Here is a 24,125-nt window from a genome sequence, read left to right on the forward strand (position 1 = left end):
TTCTATCTAAAATTTGTGTCTGTTTCCTTTCATTCTGGTACCATACTTTCAAAGGCATGGTGATCTTTCAATCAAATAGTTGGGAATTACAGGAATTAACTTCTGAACATTGGACATTAAAATGTTGCCCACCTACATGGGGTATGAAAATTTGCCAATAATGGAAATTATCTAGAGGAAGGTACAGGGATCTTAAAATGTAAAAACACAATATTTTAAAAAGTGTGACATTGAAAATGACTATTGTTGTACATGAAGGGATAGAACTTGAAAGATTTTAGTTGCATTAAGCATGTCTTTGCTTAATGCAATGAAATAGAGCTAATTTATATTAAATAAATGCAAATTTTAATGAGTTTGAAAAGTTAATCCTATTAAAAACTTCCTTATCTGTACAGCAAATAGTTATATTTTTGTTAAAACCGATATATTCTGTTGAGCTGTTCTAGGTAAAAGGTTTGAAAGCATATACTCTAAGTCTACAGTTCCAATCTTGCTCTGTTCTTTTTCACCAATGTCTAATCTGATGCTTTCCGTTTTGTTCCACTGTTGTTTTGCTCAGAGGAAAGACAGAGTAAAAGAAATAGAAAGTGCTGCAACTGAGCTGAAACCTCCACAAATAAACCTAACTAATGTTTCAACATATCTGCTTTAAACACCCCTTTTGGAAATTACAATGGAAAACAAATAAAGGTTGTAAAGTCAGATAAGCTATTTTCATGTAGATATATTATAGAGAGAATCTGCAATTTCTAGTTGTATCTTTAAAGTGGCAGTCTTCTCTTTGTAGAACTTCCATAAGCACTTACTGAATGATGTTTATAAATTGAGCCAATGAAGGAAAACCACTGAAATAATGGACCTCGCCAAAGATGGCTACAAACAAAAAGGGCTGTGGCCAGAAATTGAAGATATTGATTTATATATTAAATCTCAAAAAAGAAAGAAAGAAACCCAGTCTAGGATTGCTGATTTTTTTTTCTCAAGAGGTGAATCCTAATTCTGGTGTCCAGAGTAGAGACACAAAAGGAAAATATGGTCTCTTGATCCTTATCACTCTTGGACTACAGTATTACCAACACAGATAATAGCACCTCAAACACTGGAAATAATGCAACAGAGAAAATAGCTATTGCTTACATACAGAAAAACATATGGACACTAGCACACTTGCCGTACAACCAAATACAAGAACTGTAACAAAGATTGCCTTATCAAGGCATGTTTCAATTCCTCCAAGCCATATGACTTGGGATTTCTTACTGGCAAATGAAGCAAATGTTTTAAGGGGTTCAGGATTTCTATTTGAAGACTATAGAAGCCTTGGAAGAAAGATAGATAGTGATAGAGGGGATGGCTTAAGTGGTTTATCAATGTAAATACCTTTTTAGGCAATAGAGCATAGGGGAATCAGATATTTTCATGACATTTTTAAACCCTGTTAGATAAATCACATTACATAGTTTGATAGTAGGCAGGAATTCCTTACCTGAAGAAATAGAGATTAGAAATATTTGTAATGAATGGCCTAGTTAAGAAGAGTTGATTAATAAACAGACACAGTTACTATCTAACTTCACTCTTCTAACCTCAAAAGCCTTGAAAAGGAGAAAACAATTCATGAAACAGTAGAAATGGAAAACAAAGGCAAGCCTCAGGATATGGGACAAAGCAGCCAAAAATGCCATGATCACCCTCCACAAAAAAAATAGTATACATCACGGTTTCTCAACTTCAGCAATTTTAAGATGTGTTGACTTGAACTCCCACAATTCTCACAACCAACAGGTTGGGTTCAGGTTTAGAAATATTGATCTAGATCAGTGGTTCTCAACCTGTGGGTCGGGACCCCATTTGGGGTTGAACGACCATTTCACGGGGGTCACCAAGCAATGCAGTCCGTCATTTCCCCCCCCCTTCCTTAGCTGTGCTACTCCCTTTTATTCTATTGGCTTTTGAAAGCCAATAGAATAGACTCTCTTGAACAGAGTCTAATTCTATTGGCTTTCAAAAGCCAATAGGAATTGTCCAGGCTGTCTCTGCCCTACTGAGCCCGCCAAAAGTCCCATTCTGCAAACGGTGCTGCACCGGTTGAGTAGTCCTCAACTTATGACCGGTTGGGGGTCACGGCATTAAAAAGGTTGAGAATCACTGATCTAGATCTTACAATCTTGACAGGAAAATAGGCTTATGAATAGCAAGATTAAAGCCATTAATATGCCTCCAACTTCTGAAGGACAGCATATCATAACAGCTTCTTGCCATGAAGATCTAGGGCTCACAACCACCAGCATTTAATTTTTTAAGATCCAATTATAATATTATCCAGCAGTTATCAAAATAATGGTTCTAAAAGATAGTGTAATACAGCTGCCATCAACAGATAGGCATAGTATCTTACAACCCTCTGAAAGACGTTTTTTTGCAGAATGTTCTTTATATTGAATTTCTTTACATCAGCATTACCTACTTCAGTAGTTAACCAGAGTAGTGGGCAGAAGTTGAACAAATTGAAAAGACACTGAATAAGTTTATAAAAGAAGCCACAGAATTCTATAAATTAAGTAGGACATAATTGGTCCTTCTCCAGCATCGAGACGCATGCATTAGGATAAAAGTTGACTTCTTATTGTTATAGCTCATTTCACATAAGCACAAGGCCAAACTAGAATACCTAAAAATATTTTTCTCCCAACAAAATGCTTTTTAAACATATTTACTCAAATACTTGACATAAGGGATAATGTTCACTACACCTGAATTTCATGGAGTTCTCCAAGAAACAGCACAATTTAATTGCCTAATGGGAAGAATATCTGTCTTCTTCAATATGCCACTTTTTTTTCAAACTACAGAACATTAGGATCAGAATCCCAAGTTCACCAATTTACCAATTTGCTATTTCATTTCAAATCTGCATTGTGCCTGATTTTTACAAAACCTTGACCTAGAATGATCAAAACCAAGTATTGCAATTCTGCTATCAACGTAACATTTGGAGGCACTCTATTATAACAGATATGAAAATCATAATCTAACTGTAATGTAGTCCTTATTGATTTCCTATATACAAAGCTTGTTACCAAACAGTAATTGCCTTTGCTAGTTTTTCAGTAAAGAAATTAAGTGCTTGCTTGCATATAATTTGAGATTGGCCCCTTAAAACACACTCAGTTATATTAAAGACATCCCTTTTATAATATACTCATGAGTAACGTTTTCTATTTTTGAACATCCTAAGGATTTCAGGGGAATGCTTAATTAGTAGTATGAATTCTTTGCAGAATTTCTAGACAATTGTTATTAAGAGAATTTATTGTTCATCAAATTAAACCGTCCTATCAAATATTACATTCAGCAACAATGGCCACTGTTTTAATTAAAAAGCTATTTTCAAATTAGCTATTATTTTCACTGTCATTGGTTAAGCTTTCAGAAATGTCATTCAGCCCAGCTTTGTTCAATGCAATAATCAAATTTTCCATAGTAGCGTGGATTCCTTCTTGATCTTGCCAGGTAACAAGCAACTGCTTAGCTCTCATCTTCAGATCTTCACTATCTAATTCAATCTGCCTTATATCAGAGTCTTTCATTTCCAAGTATGGAGCCAGGATTTTCCAATATTCACCAAGTCTGTTAGCAAATAATTCTATTTGTTCTCCTGTTACAAGCTTGTCCCGTTGAACTTCTGGACCTAAAACGAAAATGAGCAAGATTTAGACAATGCTATTCGATAATTGGACAGTAACCTAAATTGTTCCTCGAAACTGACTATTTTTCACTGAAAGTTCAAGATAACAGTGAATGTTTACCTGAGCATGATATAAATGCAAAGGTTTATTTACATTCCAATGCGTATAAAATGTTTACTGAAAACATGCTTAAGAAATATCTGATTCTTAAATTTACTACAAGAAAACAAAGATATTAACAATTATTTTACTTTTTTATCACATTTAGGAACTGCCCAGCTCTCTTACAGTATTAATTAAATAATACTGCGAAACTATAATATTTCTAGGTAATACAAATAATAATGTATCCAATTTTTAGCAAACACCTTGTCAGTAAATTGAAAATAAGTTGTCTGTATGAACACTGAAGATGTTCTCCCCAAATATATAGTGATGGGATTCAGCCGGTTCGCACCAGTTCGGCAGAACTGTTAGCTAATTTTTTATTGCCCAGGCCCAGAATGGACTTCCGGAAGCGGCATCCACACAGAGAACATATTTGAATCCCACCACTGCAAATATATAATGTATTCAGACATCTCAACAACAAAAAACAAGACAAAAAGGCTAGTGGGGAATTGGCCCTTGGCTTGCTTAAGACTAAATGTGCTAATTTACAATTGACTTTAGAAATAACAAAGAATTAAAATTTGAACAGTACAGAGGGAAGTCATTTTTAAGGTATACGTTACTGATAAGGGACAGTACTGAAAACCAAGCCTGATTACCTCAGCTCTATTCAAAAGTGAGTGGACCTCAGATGCAGAGGAGGAAAATTTCAGTTGGAGTAAGCTAGAGAATATGGCTATTCAAATTAGTAATAAGAAAATATAGAATGCCAAAATCTGAAAGTGCAGTAGAATAAATATGCAGCTAAACTACTGAAGAAAATTTTAAAACAATGCTATCTTGAATAAGGAAACATTAATGAAACATTGATTACATTTATACAGTCACTAAAAACTGAACATAAATTGTATATGAAATAATCATATGTGAAACAGGGAAGAAAGGGCTCATGCAAATGAATTTCAGCAGTAGGAATAAACAGCTTAAAAACAACATATGTTAAAAGTTCTCAGATTGGGAAGCAGAAAGAAATTGAAACTTTGAAGGTATTCCTATGATATTTGCTCTATGTTATGATGAGCCAAAATATTTTACTACTAATTTCTTAAATTGGAAATTAATTTTCAAAGATGATTCAACGGCTGACAAAGGGATTCCTTTTTAAAAAATGTAATCAAAAGAAGTTACAGGTAGTCCTCGACTTATGACTGTTGTAACAACCATTTGAAATTACAACCATGATAAAAATTTACTTCAGATCAGTCCTCATACTTCTGACCATCAGTGTCCCCATAGTCACATTATCAAAATTCTGGCAATTAACATGTATTTATGATGGTTGCAGCATCCTAGCGTCATGGGATAGCCATTTATGACTTCCCAGGAGGCTTTCAAGAAGCAAAACCAATGGGATAAACCATACTTGCTTAATGACACCATGATTCATTTAACAACAGCAGCAAAAAGATAGTGAAATCAAATACAACTAAATGACTGCATCGTTTAGTGATGGAGATTCAGTTCCAATTGTGGTCAAAAGTTGAGGACTACCTATATATTAAATCTGAAAAGCATTTCAAAGAAAATATTACAAAGATTTGAGAATGTGTCATGGGTTATCCAATAGTAATGCTGGATGAAATGTGAATCGGAGAGGCCATCCTCTAAAGAAGCTATAAAGCTGCAGCACAACACATATCTTTTCTGCTTCCAAGATACATAAATGTGAGACTCTTCATTTTGAATTGCAACTCAGAGCAGTAAACAAGAACTTAGTGAGACTGTTCTGTTCACAGACTCCTTTTTTCAATAGGTGTCAAAGGAAACAAGGAGAAGCCCAAGAATCCAGCCTTACTTTCATTGTTTTCTTTTAATAAAGCATCATTATCTTCCTCATCTTCATCCTCGCCTGTTTTAATTTCTTCAGAAGGAGGCTATAATGAGAGAATTGAGTATCACTGTATGTGTTTGGTCAAAAAAAATTGTTGCATGGTGGTATCTTGAGCACATGACAGAAAGTTTTGAAAACATTTGGAAATTATATACTGTACATTTAGGATTTTTGTTTTCACAGAGGCAGAGTACATCACAAACATTAAATAAAGAATAAAAACCTAAAATCTCTTTTCAAACGAGGCTCAATTGCATTTCTGAAGTTCGGATATAATAAACTCTTTATTGTACAAAATTGCTAGCTTGATAGAAATAATATCCCATTGCAATAAAAACATTTTAAAAATATTCCTAAATACTTAATAGTAATACAAATAAACTTGCTACAACTCATTCCAAACTTCATTGTCAAGGCAAATTTCAGTCTTTCCATTTTTTCCCCTTTCCCCCCTTTATACTGGCCAAATGAATGTCCAAACTCAAATATGGATCTTTTCATGAAAGCACAAGAAAGGGAGGGGGACTTTCAATGAAGTTCAAAACTAAGCAAGGAGAGAAGCAACCTAGAACTAAGGAGAAATTTCCTGGCAGTTAACAACAATTAACCAGTGGAACAACCTGCCTCCAGAAGTGGTGAATGCTCCAACACTGGACGTTTTTAAAGAAGAGACTGGACAGCCATTTGTCTGAGAGTTTCCTGCCTGAGCAGGGGGTTGGACTAGATGACCTCCAAGGTCCCTTCCAACTTTACTACTACTAGTAGTACTACTACTACTATTATCATCATCATTATCTAAGGAAACAAAATAAATAAACAAAAAAAATACTATTCTGCAGAGATTTCTATTCACAAACAAAACTTGACCATTTGTAGAGCAAATGAATGAAATTATAGGCAAAAATATCTATCGCAGAACATGGTCCCAATATTCTTATTACTTCTTTAAATGTTAGATATATAGTGGATGAAAGGAGATGTCCGGCATTAAAATTTGGTCATTTGGAATAGGATAGATTTGGGGAGATGAAGTAGAGGAGAAAATGTAAAGGGTAAAGGAACTTCCTAAAGTATTCCATTTTTCAGAGTAATGAGTCAAATCAAAATCCATAAGCCTTTATGTAGTTTTTCTCTTAATATACATTTTCTTTTTGGGTAAGTTAAAATATATACTTCATGCATCAGATGAATAGCAAAGTTGAGCAATGTTAAGGTGAAACAGCAGAACTTAAATAGAATATGTTTTATTGACTTTCTTAATCATGGTCACTACACTGTTCTGAATTTATTAATTTTACTATAAAAATTTATATTATTAATTACAGAATGAGATTGTAATATTACTGAATCTGAAAGTTAATCCCATTGTACTCAGTGGAATTTACTTCTGAATGGATAGATTTGCAGCATCACTTCATGATACAAAATTAAATATTTCAGTAACAAAAAGAGAAGAACTATGTCAGTTCAATACACTCTAAAGTTTCTCAGAACTGTTTTGCTTCTACTTTAAAAGCCTAGAGAGTAGAAAAAAGTTTTACATGACATAAATGTAAAGAAATAAAATGTTACTTTTGTATATTTATATTTTAATTATTTCAATTAAAACAACATTCATTGTAAGCATAGAATGTTCAAAATAATTATATGTATTAGACAATATTACTTACAGGTAATTCTTTTGCTAATTTAATGACCATGTTTTCAAGGTATTCCGGTAAACTTTTAAACTGTTGATTGGTTGGCTGAAAAAAGTGAGGACTTCTTCTTGCCAATAATCTTAATGCTCTCCAGCCATAGTTAGAATTATTCACAACCCTATGTTACAAAATAAGAATTAGACTATTTGATGATTAGGAAAAAAGTATTTTCTCATTACATCAAAATATGTTTTGAATATACACCTGAACAAGCAGAATTATGAAAAAAATTATTTGTGGAACATACTTAAATTCTTTATCAACCATGTTTTCAGGATCTGCCTGTTCTATAGCTTCTTCAAAAAACTCTTCCAATGTTGGCATATATTCTCTAGAAAATAAACAGAAAACAAGTGCTTTATTTGGAATGAAGAAATATTTCTTAAAATATTGCCCCCTCTCTAAAATAACAATGCAACTGTTAATTTTTCTGCTTCAACTTCTTTATGTTCAGAGTGAGAAATCCGTTGCATGAGCAATTCAATAAATTATTGAGATTATTCCTCTCATTACTATGTAGCCTATCACATGGCACATACATTCATTTAAAAAAATCATTCAGATTAAATTATCAAATAATAGCAGAGTTAATTACATTAGAATATGATTAGTGTAAGTTGGAGAAGCAATCCAATTTCCAGGAAGCCCCATTACTGGACAGAAGGTCTGTCCATCACTGTATTCTCTGCTAGGAGATCAGAGGGGAAATGTCTCTTTGCCTTTTCCTAGATGGAAAAAGGCAATGTATGCAAGAAAATAATGAACAATCATTTCCTGCCTCGTCTTACACAGACTTAGAGCAAAGTCTGCTAGCTGCAATTGGAATCTAACCCTTCCTGGGTTTTCGCCTTCCTCTACATCAGGGGTGTCAAACTGCCGGCCTGCGGGCTGGATACGTCATGCCGAAACCGCGCCCACCCCAGCTCTGGCAATGGGGAAAAAGTCACGATAGGTCGCGACACGTCATGTGAAGTTGCGAGTTTGACACCCCTGCTCTATGTCTTCCTAAAGGAGAAAGTGACAGGACAGCTGAAGTGTAATAACAAATGCAGGTATTTCAAATGCTAACACTAACAAAAACACTTCACATAGAAGGAACTCATGAAGGTTGGGCAAATGCCTTGCATAAGGATCTATGGGCTAGAGATACCCCACCTTTAATCTAGCAAGTCATGAAACATGATATAAAAGTTGCAAAAAACCCTTATTGATAGACTGAATTACCATTTGTCTATTTTCACATAGGTACGAGGCTACAAACCAGATCATGATTTCCCCAACTCACCTCACAGGCTTGTTATTTTGGGGAAAATAGGAGGAGGAGGAAGTCTTAGTTATGTTTACCATCTTGAGTTATTTATAAATATAATAAAGACAGGATATAAATAAATAAATTCTATTACATACTTTTGCTGATATATAAATAACCCAACCACTATGAAAAATATAGATAGGAATTCATTCATCAGTTTGTTTAAAAAAATCTAATCAACAACATCATGACAGAATGCAAAAGATTAAGAGCTACTACCCTTCATTATACCCTTCATATAATATTCAGTGCTTCATCCGTGGAAAAGGAAGATAAAATTGCAATTATCCCATCCTGACAGTTATCCAAATGCTACTCAAAGGATCAAAGACTCAATAAATAAGGGGAGATAGGCACAAAATAAAAACAAAAAGAACATAATTGATATTCAGGGATTTCCTGTTTACCTCAATTGTGGTACAAGGGCTTATCTATTCTTTTGGCAGTTTCCCCAATTTATGATTCAGTTTCAAGAAGCTGTAACATGTTTAACAAAATCATTGGCCAGCTCCAGATATCAGTAGCATTATCGTCACTAGAATGTTAGTTTAGGAAACAGAGTGTTACAGAAACTACAACAACTACTCACCGACTCTCAGATTTACACGCTTCCATGTTATCAGGGCATAAATTCCAGAGGCGAGTTAATTCTTCACTGCAAACCAAAATATAAAGCAGATTGCTATTTCTTATGTTTTGTGATTCATATGCCAAATATTTCTGAACACAACTACTTTTCAACAAAAGGCATAGGTCTATGGATGTGTTTTGTGTGCAGAGGTATGAGAGATGAAATAGACTTTATACCACTAACATTACCATCAACGAATAACAATGTTGTTATTCAATACTTTCCATATAAGAACTAACTTAGAATCACAGGCAAGTTTTTAATTCTATGCTCTCCTTTTTCTAAAATAAGATATGATTTAATAAGTAATTCTAATATGTAGAATTACTAATAGGTAAAATAAAAATAAATCTGCGTTAAGATTTATTTTTATTTTACTTATACATTTCTATCCTGATTTTTATCTTGAAAAGTAATCCAAAACAAATACAATTTATTAAAAAGCAAATAATTGATGTAAAGATATAAACAAATTTTATTACTACTATTACTAGTACTACTATTATTATTATTACTGTATTTATTTTTAAAAGCCTACAATCATTTTCAAAGAATACCAGGCAGTACAAACAAAAGCAGGTGATGAACCACATTCAAAAATTTAGCCACATTTTGCATTAGTTTCAAATTTCTGGGTGAACCTAAAGGGTAAACCTAGTGCAGTGTATTGCAATGATCCAATCTGAATTTATTAGCATAGGGTTGTTGACCAGATTGCCTATATCAAAGAACTATTGTAACTGATGCACCTGCCATAGATAGAAAAAGACCCTCACTGCCATGGAAACCACTTCAAGGAGACAAGTAACCTCTCTAATTCCCACATAAGGGACTATTGCTCATCAGTGTTTTGAACGTACATTTTAATCTTATCTTACCCACTTAGCCCATCTGATGTATAAGTACATATCTTAATTCTCCACAGCTTTTCCACTTTAAATTATGTGGAAAAACAGATGTTAACATTTACAATTTAAGCAGTACTTCCAGCCTTGCAATATAACTTTACATCATTTAATTTACAATACAAAGTAGAAATGAATTAATAAAGGACTGAACATACTTTCCCATTAGAATTTTTTTGTTAGGTCCTTTTCCTAGAAAATCTTCAGGAGCTGGTCTCTTTCGCACAAAAGGTCTCACTGGCTTGGAATCACTCTGTCTATAAAACAAGATGTCAGAGTTAAGAACTACCATAAGTGTAGGGTTACAGATGGTCCTCAAGGTATGACTGTAATGGAGCCTGCAGGCCATTAAGTGAAGCAGGGTGCCTCATGGGTGGAGGAGGCCCTGGAGGCCTAGCAAAGGCCCAGTCTTCAAAACTTGTGCTTTGCTTCCTGCCCTTTGACACCCTGCAGATTTTAGGGCTGATTTCCACCCCACCAGGTCCTTTACCCTCCTTTTCCCTAGGCTGTGGTACAGCCTCACAGAAGCCGCCACCATTTTGACATGCCCACATGAATGTGCCAGTTAAGATGGTGCAGACTGTCTTAAGTAACTGTGGATATGCTAAAAATGATGGCCGCTTCTGCGAGGCTGCTGCCCAACCCAGGGAGGAAAAGCGTGCCCTCCTTCCACAACATGAGGTATGGAGATCTTTAAAAGTTAAGTGTGTAATGGATGATGGGCATGGGGCGAGTAGGCCCAAGGCCTGTGGGGTCTCAAGGAACAGTCTGAAGGGGAAAGGAGCCATAGAGAGGACCAAAGAACCATTCCAGATAGTCTTCAACTTACACAATTGGGACCATAATTTCCTTTGCTAGCAAGGTAGATGTTAAGTGATTTTATGACCTTTCTTGCCACGGCTGTTAAGCAAATCCATCTTTCCCCATTGCCTTTGCTTGTCGGAAGCCTGGGGAAATAGCCACAGAGTATGTGTGGGAACAGGGAAGTCTGGGCAGGAGGACATTAATGGGTGCATGTGCAAGAGCAGGAAAGCTGGGGAAAGAAAATGTGGGGTGAGAGCAAAGCAGGGAAGCCTGGGAAGGAGAGCACTGGTGGGTGCGTACATGCGTTCGATCATAGAAAGGCTAGGGAAAAAGAGCATGAAATGTGTTCAGGAGTAGAGAGACTTGGGAAGAATGACACTGGGGAACACATGTGAGCTAGTGAAGGGAGGAAAAAGGGTACTGGTGGGTGTGTATAAAGTGAGCAAAAGTGGGAAAGAAAGTATGGTGCAAGAGAGCAAAGTGCGGATTGAGAGTGCATGGTGTGTGCGAACAAAGGAGAAAAAGAGGGCATGGTGTGTACAAGCGAGTAAAGAAATTCTGGGATGGGTGCAGGAGACTTGCCCCCCCAGTGGCTTGTGACCTCCCCTGCCAGCTTTACCACTGATTGTGCTTGTGGGAAGCCAACAGGGACTGCTGGCAAATGGCAGTCAAGTGATCATGGGCTGCTTAAAACTGGTTGTAAGTGTGAACAGATCACAATCAAATGACTGCAGGGGTGCTGAAACAGCCGTAACTTGAGGGACCAGTGATAAACGCCTTCCTTCAGCACTATCATAGCTTAGAATAATCACTGAATGAATGGTCATAACTCAAAAACAACCTGCAATGTTGATTAAAAATAAATGTTTTATATACGCAACCTTTCTTTCACAAAGCTTGGACAGCCCTCATTTTTCCATGAATTCCAATTTTCTTCTGTGTTTAATATATGCTGTAAAAGCAAAAAAATATCAGTAACAAAAAGATTCTTAAAGGTAGAAAGTGAGAGTTAGCAAAATATAGCTTTTCTATAATGCTGAACAGTAGAGGTGTTCCACTGAATGTAGAATAAATGTTAAAATCATTACATATATAAAGATATTTTTCAAATTCAGAATTAAAAAAGAACCTAGTGGAAGAACTGAATTCAAGGATCTAAAAAGCATGAATTTATTTTTAAATGATTACTGTGAGTAGGAGCCGGGTGCCAAAGAGATTAGCTTTACTTTAGAGGAACAACTTCGAAGCATACTACTATAATAGAGCCCAATTAAAATAGATGGTGCTTATTTAAACTTTGAGAGCTAGTTTGGTGTAGTGACTAAGGTTTCAGGCTAGAAACTGGAAAACCATGAGTTCTAATCCCATCCTAGGCACAAAGCCAGCTGGGTGATCCTGGACTCAGTCCCAGGAAGGAGGCAATGGCAAATCACTTCTGAAAAACCTTGTCAGAAAAATTGCAAGGGCTTCTCTGGGCAGTCTCTGAGAATTGAACAGAAGAAATAAAAATCTAAAGTCTAATTTAATTGAAATTTTGAACAAAGCACTTACCTCTACCATTTTGGAGAATCTTTCTCCATCAGGTGGGTTTTCTGATAGAAGCTGTAATTAGAAAAGCCATAAAAATCTAAAGTTGCAGCACAGAAGCTAAAAATGTGATGCTCAGCAATAAAGCTGGAATATAATTTGGAAATGTGTTCAAAATAAAATTTATGAAAAATTTATTCCTAAAAGCACCATTATAAAATTAGATGCACAAGATGATTAATTAATCTGACCTTGTAAACTAGTTTTGTGGTAGCTTCAATCCACAGGGACTGTTCATCAGTCAGAATATAGTTCGAACTAGGAAATAAGACACATATAAGTTAAAACATACACAGTGCATTTGATACGGGACTACAAGTCTTATCTGTAGGAGGAATTTTGCTAAGTCCACTGAGAATTATTTTTTTTAAAAAAAAAATTATATACCCAATAGCTTCTGTTTCTCTCTGAAAAACAAAAAATATGATGCTTGATGCAACCAAAACTAAGAAAATACTAACTGTACTGATTTTAATGGAACATAATTAATTTTAGGCTGAAGATGTACCTCTTTTTCAGATTTTCCCAGTTCTTATAAAGCAAAATAAATAATCCTTACTATAAAATACCATTCTGTATGAGGCTAGTTCACTCCAATCTTTTTCCAGCACCAGATCTTTTATTGCAGCAATTTAACTGCAAGGAAGATTGTATTTTTACAACTAGTTATCTCTCACTTGCCTTCAGTTACACTTTTAATTTACTACATTAATTTACATCTTATTTCTGTGTCCACCCAAGAACACCAATGACCTGAATATGCAAGATCACATTCAGAGAGTAGAACAGTAAGCAGACTGCCCAGGTGTCAAATGTATACAGATTTCTATAAAAGCAATGTAAATACTTATATCAAAAACATAGTAAGAAGTATTGCAAAATATAAAAAATTAAAATACAGTAATTACAGATCAATAAGCAATATAATCAAAGCCCAGTTTCTGTATTATCTTTAACTTCTTTCTATTTAGAATTTCAAATAGATCATAGATACTTTCCAACATAGAGTATTTAGAAGTATATGCATACAAGCAGACAATGATAGCAGTGAGTTGGATCATATATTAAAGTAAAAAAAATATTAAATATATTTAAAAGACTTTCCTAGCTTACCTTTTAAACTTTACTTGTCCTTTTAAGTACTGAAATAATATTAAATACTGCAATAGGATATGGCGGCGAAAATTGCTGTCACTCAACTGTAAATCCATTAACTATTAAAAAGAGAGATAGATAAACACACATTCTACAGTTTTCTGTTTTTAATAACACAAAAGTAAATAAAATGAAATTAATGGGGCAAGTATAATTAAAATGGGTGAAACCACACAAGAAGTTTGCTACAGTGTACTGGTTTTTGGAATCAATACTAAGTGCGTACATAAAATATTGAAATTAAATATGAAACTTAAATTTTAAAAAATGAACTTTTCCTATCTTGATTCTAAAAGAATAATCAAATACGAAGTCTCTTTAACTGATTCTGAAAGGCCAGATTTGTACTTGTGTTAAAAAGCTCATTTCATTAATCTTATTTGTAGAAAAAAAAGTTACAATGTTATTTGTGGGAAATGAAATAGCTTTAGCTAAGTACACATTGCTGAATACCTGGGTCAGGCAAGCATAATTCCAGGGACACACCTGGTTAACACATTTATCAATATTCTTAATCCCAATCACATACTAATCTAGTCAGAGGTGGGCTTTGTAACTAGTGGATCAAGTAGTTTTTGAATAAAAATCTTTTTTTTAATGCTTTACCCAAAATGACAACTTCCTTCAAGGATGACATCTGCTTTGCAATATTAAATCCAATCAAAATACAGAAGTTCTTTTCTTAACGATCACTTCTTCACACCTACAATGGTACTTATGACCACTCGTCATATCTGTGGCTGTTGTTGCAGTATCCCTGTGTCCATGTGATTGTGATCCACACACTCAGCGACAAGCTTGCAACCACAACATTGCACTATCCCACAGTCACACGACTGCCATTCTTTCAGCTGCCAGCTTTCCTGCCAGTTTCTCACACAGTCAAATGATGCAGGTTGCAAATGATGGCCACGCAATGTTGCACTTACTGTGCTTAATGATGGCAACTGTTAAGAACGGAACTGTTGTTTCTAAGCGGCACAATCACATGATGTTCTGCTTGACGACGACATTGTTAAGCAACAGAAATTCCTGCCCATGACTGCTAAATGAAGACAACCTGTACATTCCAGCTTTTTATTTCTTCATTGCTAGTGTAGAAACTAAGTTCTACGCCGCCAACTGTTTCTCTTTCACCCATCTACTCTGTGCAAGCAAAAAAGCCCAAAGCTCCAAAGTTCTGCTCTTTTTCTTGGGAAACCCAGAGGGACTACTAGCCAAGAGAAATAACAAAGCGCTGATAAGTGCAGGGAGTTCAGTGAGAAGACAATCAGGTAACAGTCCATCATTATTTTCTTGCCAACTGAAGTACTATTACAGTGGGAAAGATTAAGACAAAATTCCTCTTGCAGTAAAATCTACTTTTAGAGACAGGAAAAATATACCTTTTCACTTGTAAGAAATTTTGCAAAATAAACATGCTCTCCTCCAGTTTTCAGCTCTTCTAATTTTTTTCTTGATGCCTGAGTGTCATCCAACTTGCAGCTCTCAAAGACAGTTAATACTTCTTCCGAATACTTTTAAAATAGATCACATAAAATGGAACAATCAAATTATAGCCTCAAAACAGAAATGAGATTTGATGAGATGCAAAAGATGCTGCTCTACTTTCTTTTACTTCCATTACCTACTGTCCACGAATGCTTTTTATACACAAGTACATTAAAAACAAGGCTAGATAGCCATTACAGATAAAATCCCCTCAAACAAATTGTCATTTGCGCTGGGTTGTCTACAACTTTTAATTAATGTTCCTTCGATGCATTCTAAAATGTTTATTCGTAGGCATTGTATTTAGGCATGAAAGCTGCTGGGTGACTTTAGGCCAATTCCTTTCTTATAACCCAACTCACTTCAAAGTTGTGGGGAAAATAGGGGGGAGGAATACTAGGTATGTTCAACTTTTTGATTTATAAAAAAGTGGGTTAAAATAATAATATTTTTTGGCTTGGAATTCCAGAAGTAATATATATATACCCACAAATGGAAATGAAATAAAATAAGCACAATACCTTAAGAAATGTTTTCCAGGAGACCTTTTCATAGCACTGCACAGGATTTCTGAAGTAATCTTGAAGTGACCAAAATTTTCTGTACAGATTATAATCTATTGGAATGGAACTGACAAACCAATATTTATAATATATTCATTCATAAATATCTCTGGCTATTATTGAAAATAAATTTGGTACATTTATTACTTAAATACATACATACATACATTTGTTGTCCTATTGCAGTGATGGCGAACCTTTTAGAGACCGAGTGCCCAAACTGCAACCCAAAACCCACTTATGCATCGTCGGGTGCCGGCTGGGTGTGGACCATTGGCTGGGCACGGCCAATTGGGGGTGTGGCCCATTGAGTGGGCGTGGCTGTGGTGGTAACGGCAGACTGGGTGGGACTAAAAAGTTCAATCAATCAATTCCAACTTTGCAAGATCTTTTTTTTTCCGCGAGAAGTTGAAATTGACTGATTGAACTTTTTTTTTTTTTGCACACGGCGGCGGAGGCCTAAAGCGTAAAGGTTTTATAAAATCCAGCTGAAGGCCTAGGACTGGGGCAACGGCACACGTACCCACAGAGAGGGCTCTGAGTGCTGCCTCTGGCACCCGTGCCATAAGTTCGCCACCACTATCCTATTGATATTACATAAACACAGAAATAATAACTTGTTCAATGGATAAACATCTTTGCATCTCAATAAACATAGCCACAACTAATAATTTTCCCAATTTAATAAGATTTTAGTGATTACTAGACTTTCATAAAAATAGTAATCTATAGCAAATGTAAAAGTTACAGTTATTCTTTTTAATAGAAATAATTCCAATAGATTTCATATATTTTCTTTTATTTCACAACTGGGAATTTAAATTTATCTTTTCTTACCAACTTGTAGGAGCTTCATCATCTCCCATTTCACCTTCTTCTACTTCCATTCCTTCCTCTTTTTCCTCTGCATGCTAAAGTCACAGAATTAATTTAACTAATTACCATTCCATCTACATAAGTAGAAAAGTGTTGTACTCATTCAAAACAAAGCACTAATATTTTGTGCAGTTATTAATACTGGGAGAAGCAAATTATATGATACTTATTTAAAATTGGAAATATAAATAATCAGTAATCTGCTGAAAGACTTCAGTGGTTGCTGAAACAGAACAAACCATGAATATTTTTAAAATGTACATTGAAATTGATTTTACAAACTGGGAAGTTCTTTTTTCACTTCTGCCTTTCCAGCAAAATTTGTTCCTTAAACAACTGACATAATTCATGATTTTGGTGCAATATAAATTAAATAATAGACTGCAATTATACCTTATGCCAGAGGTCCTCAACCTTTTGGGCACCAGGGACCGGTTACATGGGGAGAGGTTTTTCCACGGACCGGAAGGGGCGTGGTTTTGTATGCTGCCTGCATCCTGTGGAAGTGGCTTTGCGTGTCTGTGTAGACCGCTTGCTGGCATGCCACGGCCCAGTACTTGTTCATGGACCGGGGATTGGTGAGCCCTGTCTTATGCCTAAAATCTCTTCTGCTCCTTCTTTTGAGAGAATTACACCCTACTTATTATAATTACAATGTTCCAAGTTTTCCATATTGTGTATGGAATACAATAACCAAGCATAACCAAGAATTAAAAAAAAAAATAACCTTCTGTCCAAGGGTGCTGTCTTGTTCACTGGTATTAAAAACTGTGATATTTTCCAAATTAAATTGACTTTGCAAGTTAAGCCCTGTAGGGGGAAAAAAATCTGATCAGGCAAAATAATCTGAAGTTATATTTGCAAATATCATAGTTTTCTGAGCAGTTTATAAATAATTATACAATATTTCAATTTAAAAAATGCAGACAATAGTATCTAAGAAAATTTGGGAGGGAAATGAAAATGGCAGATTACATATATAAAATATTATAAAATTAGGACCGAGTTGGGTTTGAAATATATGTGATGGATTAATCTGTTCATTGTACTCCTGCTCATGCTGTCACTTAAAAAAGAAACTTACCTGACTTTTCTGAAAGAGGGAATAACCTGGCCAAGAAGAGCTGAATTCTTCCACAAAACACTGTATTTTGTGATTTTGACAGTCTTCTTAAAAGATCTTAATGATATCAAAGAAAAAATTACTTAAGTTTCCACATTTTAAAAATGTTACAGGGATAGACTCTGGTATCAAACAGACAGCAGTAAATACTTTCCACAAATACAATCATACATTCTCTTTAATCTTCTGTTTTTTAATTTATTTTCCATATATTACATGGTGTTACTAAGTTGCATATGTACACAGTTCTAGCTCCTTTTCAGACAGATAAATTATTCAAATAAAAATGCAGATATGTCAAGCAAAATGTGCTAAATAAATCAGTATAGGTAGTCCTCAGCTTACGATCACAATTGTATTCAAAATTCATGCTAAGTGATAAATTTATTAAGTGAGTTTTGCCCCATTCTACTATCTTAACAATCTCTCATTAAGGGAATCACTACCGTTAAGTTAGTAACACAGTTGTTAAGTGAATCTGGCTTCCCCATTGACTTTGCTTGTCAGAAGGTTGCAAAAGTTGATCATATGACTCCGGGACACTGCAACTGTCAGTGACATTGTAATTTTGAACGGTCACTAAACGAACTGTTACAAGTCGAGACTATCTGTAACGTTTCATTACAGAATTATATTGTTAGATCTCGATCAACAATAGTAAGAAATGAGTATAGTTTAACAAGCAGAATTGAAAATTACACTGAAGGCTTGCATCTTCATTGGCAATGCTAGGAAAAAGGCTACTCACCATTGCACATTCTCAGTAAATAATTCTTTCCCGCAGAGTAAAATGTGTTCTAAAAATAACATAAAATTCAATGATATAATTAGTTGATATTTAAAAAACAGGATACAGTTAATTACACTTCAGTAAGATTGCGAATAGTGTCTTATGCATGCTATAAATATATATTTCAAGCAAAATTAGATATGTTCATATTTATTAAATATTTACAATAGGCCTTTGTAGTTACAGTGCAGCAAAAACACTTCAAAGAAAAATGCAAAACCACAAAACAAAATATATCTAAACATTCACTTTCAAATCAAACTGTAATTTCAAAGCAGAATAAAAATAAAATGCATTAAAATGTTTTAAATAAAAATAAACCAATGTACTTTTATTGATAATTAATTTTAATAAAATACAGACAGATCAGGAATTGGCATGCATCACACTGAGGTTATTCCAGTGTTGTGGTATTATGGGCAAAAAATTATTAGCTCAAAACAATGGTTGAAAAACAGGCAAATCAAATAATGTTCTTTTGGTCAATTGCCAAATCATATACATACATATCAATGGTATGAATGATCATAAAATAAGCCCAACCCTAACCTCACAGAACAAATATTTTCCAACATAGTCAAAAAGACTTAAAAATAGTCTTATGCCAACAATGCATTTTTCTTTTATAATCTAAAAAGCTATTATACAAAATTTGGCTTTCTTTATGTCTCTATGTCTGCATATTTGTGGGTAAGAACCGGCAAGCAAAAAAGCAGATTGTGACACATCATAAGATCAGAATAATGAGAGAATATGCTTCAGAAAACAGAATTTAGAAGGACATGTTCTGCTGATTCAACTTCCCCAGAAATGCAAAGGCAAATTCTTTTCTTATAAGGAATTTTGTTCTCCCTGAGAAAGATATTTACATTTTGCCAATAGGAATAACTACGCTGAAGACAAGAGCACTTTGTAAGACTTATATCTAATTCACACTCCCAGCAATGATATTTTGGGGAAGATAGTCCTTTGATGTATTTGAAAAATAATTTGTGGTTTTAAATACTAAACTGAATATTTTAGACTAATCTAAAAAACTGATTAAAATAAAGTAACACAGGGAGTTATAAATATGTTTTAATCCATGAACCAAAAACATTTTGTTATATTTTTAATTAGAACCATAGTTTTGAGAGATCATCATAGTCCACCTACAACAATTTAAGAACTTCTCTGAGTTATTTGCTAGTTAAATATACAGTACTAATGAAACTCACTCTAAGGAACCATTGTGGGATAAACATCCAAAAAATGTTGGATTTAGGATTGCTGTTAAAACTGTGCGTCCACTGCACTCACAAGTAATCTGTGGCCAGTGGACTTAATAAAGCATATGAAAGTTTCCAACTTTTATCTTAATTTTTTTCAGAATCCCACCACTGCTCAGAAATGCTTGGTTCTTAAGTATTTGCACTTCTTTCCTGCAACTGACAAATGACACGATTAAATATTTAATCATTTAATACAGAATGATCAATTTGTATTATTCCAAATAGCATACCTGTTTGTTTTACACAATTCCTGCACGCTATCCAAATTATTCACTTATTAATTTACTACAAAAATGAAATTAAAAAACTTAATAAATTCCATGATACTTACTGATTTCCACGTAGTAACATTTTTTTCCACAAAGGTGAAAATTTTGTCACACTGATCCAAAGGAAGGCAATCCAAAACATCTCCCAAGAGCACAAAAGGAGTTGATGCTGTACAAATACCTTCATGGGAGAGAATCTGTTTATATGTCTGCCAAAATGATTTCTTTTTATAACAAGTAACAGTGGGGATTTTTTTCAAGAATCTTGCTAAAGTTACCAATAATAATACAGAATTTGATTTTAATTTAGTGGTATTATCAAGTATAATAATCATTCTAATCCCATGATAATTTTCTCTTTTCTTTAGCAAGACTCTGTTGTGACAATCAAATGTATAGTATTACATATAACAGATTACATATACCAAATTGGCATTGGACAAAAGGTGGAAGTAGTACTACTTCCAACTGGACTGACAAAGTAAACTGAACTAGTAAAGATATTTTGCACAATGCATTATTGATATATACTATGTGTTAAATAATATAAATAATATGAAACACTTTTTTTTAATTAATACACATTCTAATCATTACTTTTGATTTCAAAGTAATTACAAAACAAAACACTCACCTTCTATGACCCCATTAATAACAAGTGAAATGATAGCCAGGACATTTTCACAAGAAGCTTTATTTATCTAAAAAAATATAAAAATAATCATCAAGAGTGGAATCATATGACCCTTGGAACAGAATACAGTGCATTATCTTTATGGACTACATTAGAAAGTTGTTATCTATTTTCCCTGTGGTCCTCACAATTTTTTGGAAAAACAAAATAGAAAAAAAGTGCTTTATTTCCAGGAGTGGAAGTGGTGAGAAATATTAGGGTCATGTTGGGGTATAGACTAGATTTTGATAACAAGTCTCATGAATATTCCACTTTTAATGGCATTAATGATACCATTAATGATATTAATGATAAGAACCAAACAGTTTAATTACTTATCTTGCTCATCACATACTGATAGTCCTTGTTTAGCAACCACAACTGGGACCAGAAACTCAATTACTAAGTGAAAAATCAGATGACTGTGACTATGCTTATGATTTTACCTCAACTTTCCTTTGCTTTACATGATAGAAGCTTATGACTCCAAATCATATAACTTCAAACAGTGGAGAAAATTTCCAGAACTCAACTCAGGAGGAAGCTGGATAAAAGGGCAAATCTTATAGTCCCTTTCCCCCACTCCACTCCCCCCATGAAATGCTCACCCCAGATTTGAGATAATTACAAGATGGGAAATAATGTTTGTATTTTGTATTTCCTTTCATTGGAAAGGAAGAAATAAGAGATTAACCAGACATGTAATAGAAAATACACATTGAAAGGAATGTACTATACTAGCTATTTACCTAGCACACTGGCATTTAGGAGGCAAAAAAAAGAGGAAAGTGTGAAATTAATTAAGGTTTTGTCAGTTACAACTAGCAGCTGCCAGTCAGCTAATTAAAGTCACAGAGCATTCTCTCCACTCTGTGAGGGGAAAAAAGAAAAAAATAATAGGTCAGGCACAAGATAACACATAGTGACTGTAATGGCAAACATGTGACTGAGACACAGACACTGCAAAGGTCATAAATGCAGGCATTGGTCACAAATTTACTTTTTCATCACAGTCATACCTTCAAATTGTTGCTGTCTGAGGCAGTTACTATACAAGGTTTACTTGTATAGCATCCTTGACTCCAACTCTAATGTAATGCAAGGTAAATAACATGTATGAACAGTGCTTCTTTGGGCCATAGATTCTGTGCAACTAAATATTCTGAAGCCATATGTATAAACATACGGATTTAGAGATGTTCTCACCTTGACTAAAGAAATGGAAAAGTCACAACTGAAGCAGTGTTAAATTGCTTCATTGGGCTGACACAATATAATCTAATAGAATTTAAGGCTCACTGTAACTAATATAAATGCACAAAACTCATTCATTCAGGAACGAAATGCATTGTTCCTCCTCTGTACACTCAACTGTATGCTCAGCTTCCTCATGGTCATGCTGTTTCAGAGTTGATTCAAAAGCTGCAGAAGTAGATCTGTTGAACTGCACATAATTTGAAGTGTTCTAGACATTCAACCTTGTCTTGAGACCAGACTACACCCACACATCTGGAAGTTTTCTTCCATAAACTTAAAAATTATATATGGTTTAGAATGATATCACTCAAGATATTCAATTAACCTTCACATACACAGTTAATCAAAAACTACTCACAATTTCTTCTTCTAGAGCAACTCGGAAAGCTTGGTCCAGTGTTAACTTTTTTTCATTTTCACTAGAAATATATAAAATTAGATTGTTTTGCCAAAACTTTCAATTTCAATAAAATACTATATATATATTTGTTATGATAACAAATCAAATTGAAATTCACCTTCCAGGTATCTGACTGAATGCGTTCAATAAAGGCTTAATGGTTTTGTTTTTGAGTGCATCTCGAGTAGAGTTCTAAGATAAAAATGAAAATAACTTATTTAGTATCAGATATTAAAGCAATATGTGTTTAAAAATCTACAACAAAATTACATTTAAAAATATAATTCAAGATGGCAAAAAATACTGTTCTCCTAGAATCTACCACACCTCAGACTATGGAAAGTGTCCCATTTTTCTATAGGTCAGCATCTAGATACCAATAGTATCTACACATCTAGATACTATTTTCTGTAGGTAATCTTTGAACCATTTAGGACATAGACTGGATTATAGCCAATAAAAGTGATGACAAACTAAACTCCTGTTCTGCTTGGACGAGCCAAGAGTCTTCATTTATTATTTTACAGAATCAAAACAGCACGGTTTTAGAACCTCTGTCATACAGTAAAATAATAAATGAAGGTTCTCAGCATATCTAAGCAGAACAGGAGTGCAATCTGTCATCAGTCCAGTTGTGTGTACAAGAATGGCTTGTATATCAAAAGTGAATACTTATCAAAACTTCCTTCCAGGGCTGGGGCTCTCTTTTTATGACTTCTGTTTTGCAACTGAGCACTGCACAAGGTGAGGCAGCCAAGACCAAGGTGTTCTTACCTGGTCTTAACTTCCCCAACTTCTAAGAGCAGCTCTATCAACTACTTCTTGGGGATGACATGCTGAGCTGATGTTGAACCTTCATGTCTATTCTACGCACCACTTCCAATATGGAAGGACACCTTGTGATGGGAGGCAAAGCTTAGCTAGGCTGAACAGGAATGAATACACCCCATCTCAAATTGGCAATGAATCCCTTGGGATCCCTACTCATCATTTTAATTTTCTGAAATACCGTAACTACACAACTCAACTTCTGCAAAAGTGATCAAATATAAATGTGCTACACTGACTGTTGTAAAACTACTCTGCCAAAATCATAGGAAAATTTCAATCAAGGAGGTTAAAGTTCGAAGCGCATTTATTTTAAAGAGCAAAGCCCACAAACCGGAGGGCGGGTTGCACGTAGTTAAGAAGTTTGCTTTTTATCCCCGTTGCTGGGGCTTTAACTTCGGTTGGTTATCCGTTGGTTTCTCTCAGGTGAGCGGTCCGCGCGCGAGAAAAAAATATCTCCATTCTAAACGCTGAACGAGGATGAGAAAGCAACCGACGCCAGGATGAACCCGGTAGAGAAGCACGCAAAGGACGCAAAGGGCCCATCGTTACTCGCACTCTATCTGAAATCCAATCGGGACATCTCTCACCCCATCCGACAGCAGCCCCCCCCCTCGCTCGCCACTTACCATGAAACGCAACCGCGCCTCCGGCAAGCTAAACAGCGTCGGCGGCGACATACTTGCTTCTGACAGACTCAACCGGTGACACTTTCTACTGACGTCATCCTACGGCGCTCGGAGTGGATTCTATTCACTCGTAGTCCCGACGTACACTGGGTCCTTTGCAGCGGAAG

At 34.9% G+C, this 24,125-nt stretch overlaps 1 protein-coding gene across 1 annotated transcript; it reads right to left on the reverse strand.

Annotated features, from left to right (window-relative positions):
• Positions 1-3,297: 3,297 nt before the first annotated feature.
• On the reverse strand, positions 3,298-24,096 carry THOC1 (THO complex 1). Its single transcript, XM_039332162.1, has 21 exons — positions 23,959-24,096; positions 22,620-22,693; positions 22,460-22,520; positions 20,806-20,872; positions 20,234-20,352; positions 18,590-18,638; positions 17,803-17,898; positions 17,446-17,528; positions 16,680-16,753; positions 15,801-15,909; positions 15,174-15,305; positions 13,747-13,847; positions 12,825-12,891; positions 12,598-12,648; positions 11,928-11,998; positions 10,401-10,499; positions 9,296-9,361; positions 7,642-7,725; positions 7,365-7,512; positions 5,659-5,737; positions 3,298-3,694 (listed from the first exon to the last, which is right to left on the reverse strand). Exons 1-21 carry the CDS (start codon positions 24,007-24,009, stop codon positions 3,399-3,401), a joined length of 1,977 nt encoding a protein of 658 aa, XP_039188096.1. The 5' UTR covers positions 24,010-24,096; the 3' UTR covers positions 3,298-3,398.
• Positions 24,097-24,125: the final 29 nt, after the last annotated feature.

Source organism: Crotalus tigris, unplaced genomic scaffold (assembly GCF_016545835.1).
Source record: "Crotalus tigris isolate CLP2741 ecotype Arizona unplaced genomic scaffold, ASM1654583v1 scf7180000024450.1299024, whole genome shotgun sequence".
NCBI lineage: Eukaryota > Metazoa > Chordata > Lepidosauria > Squamata > Viperidae > Crotalus > Crotalus tigris.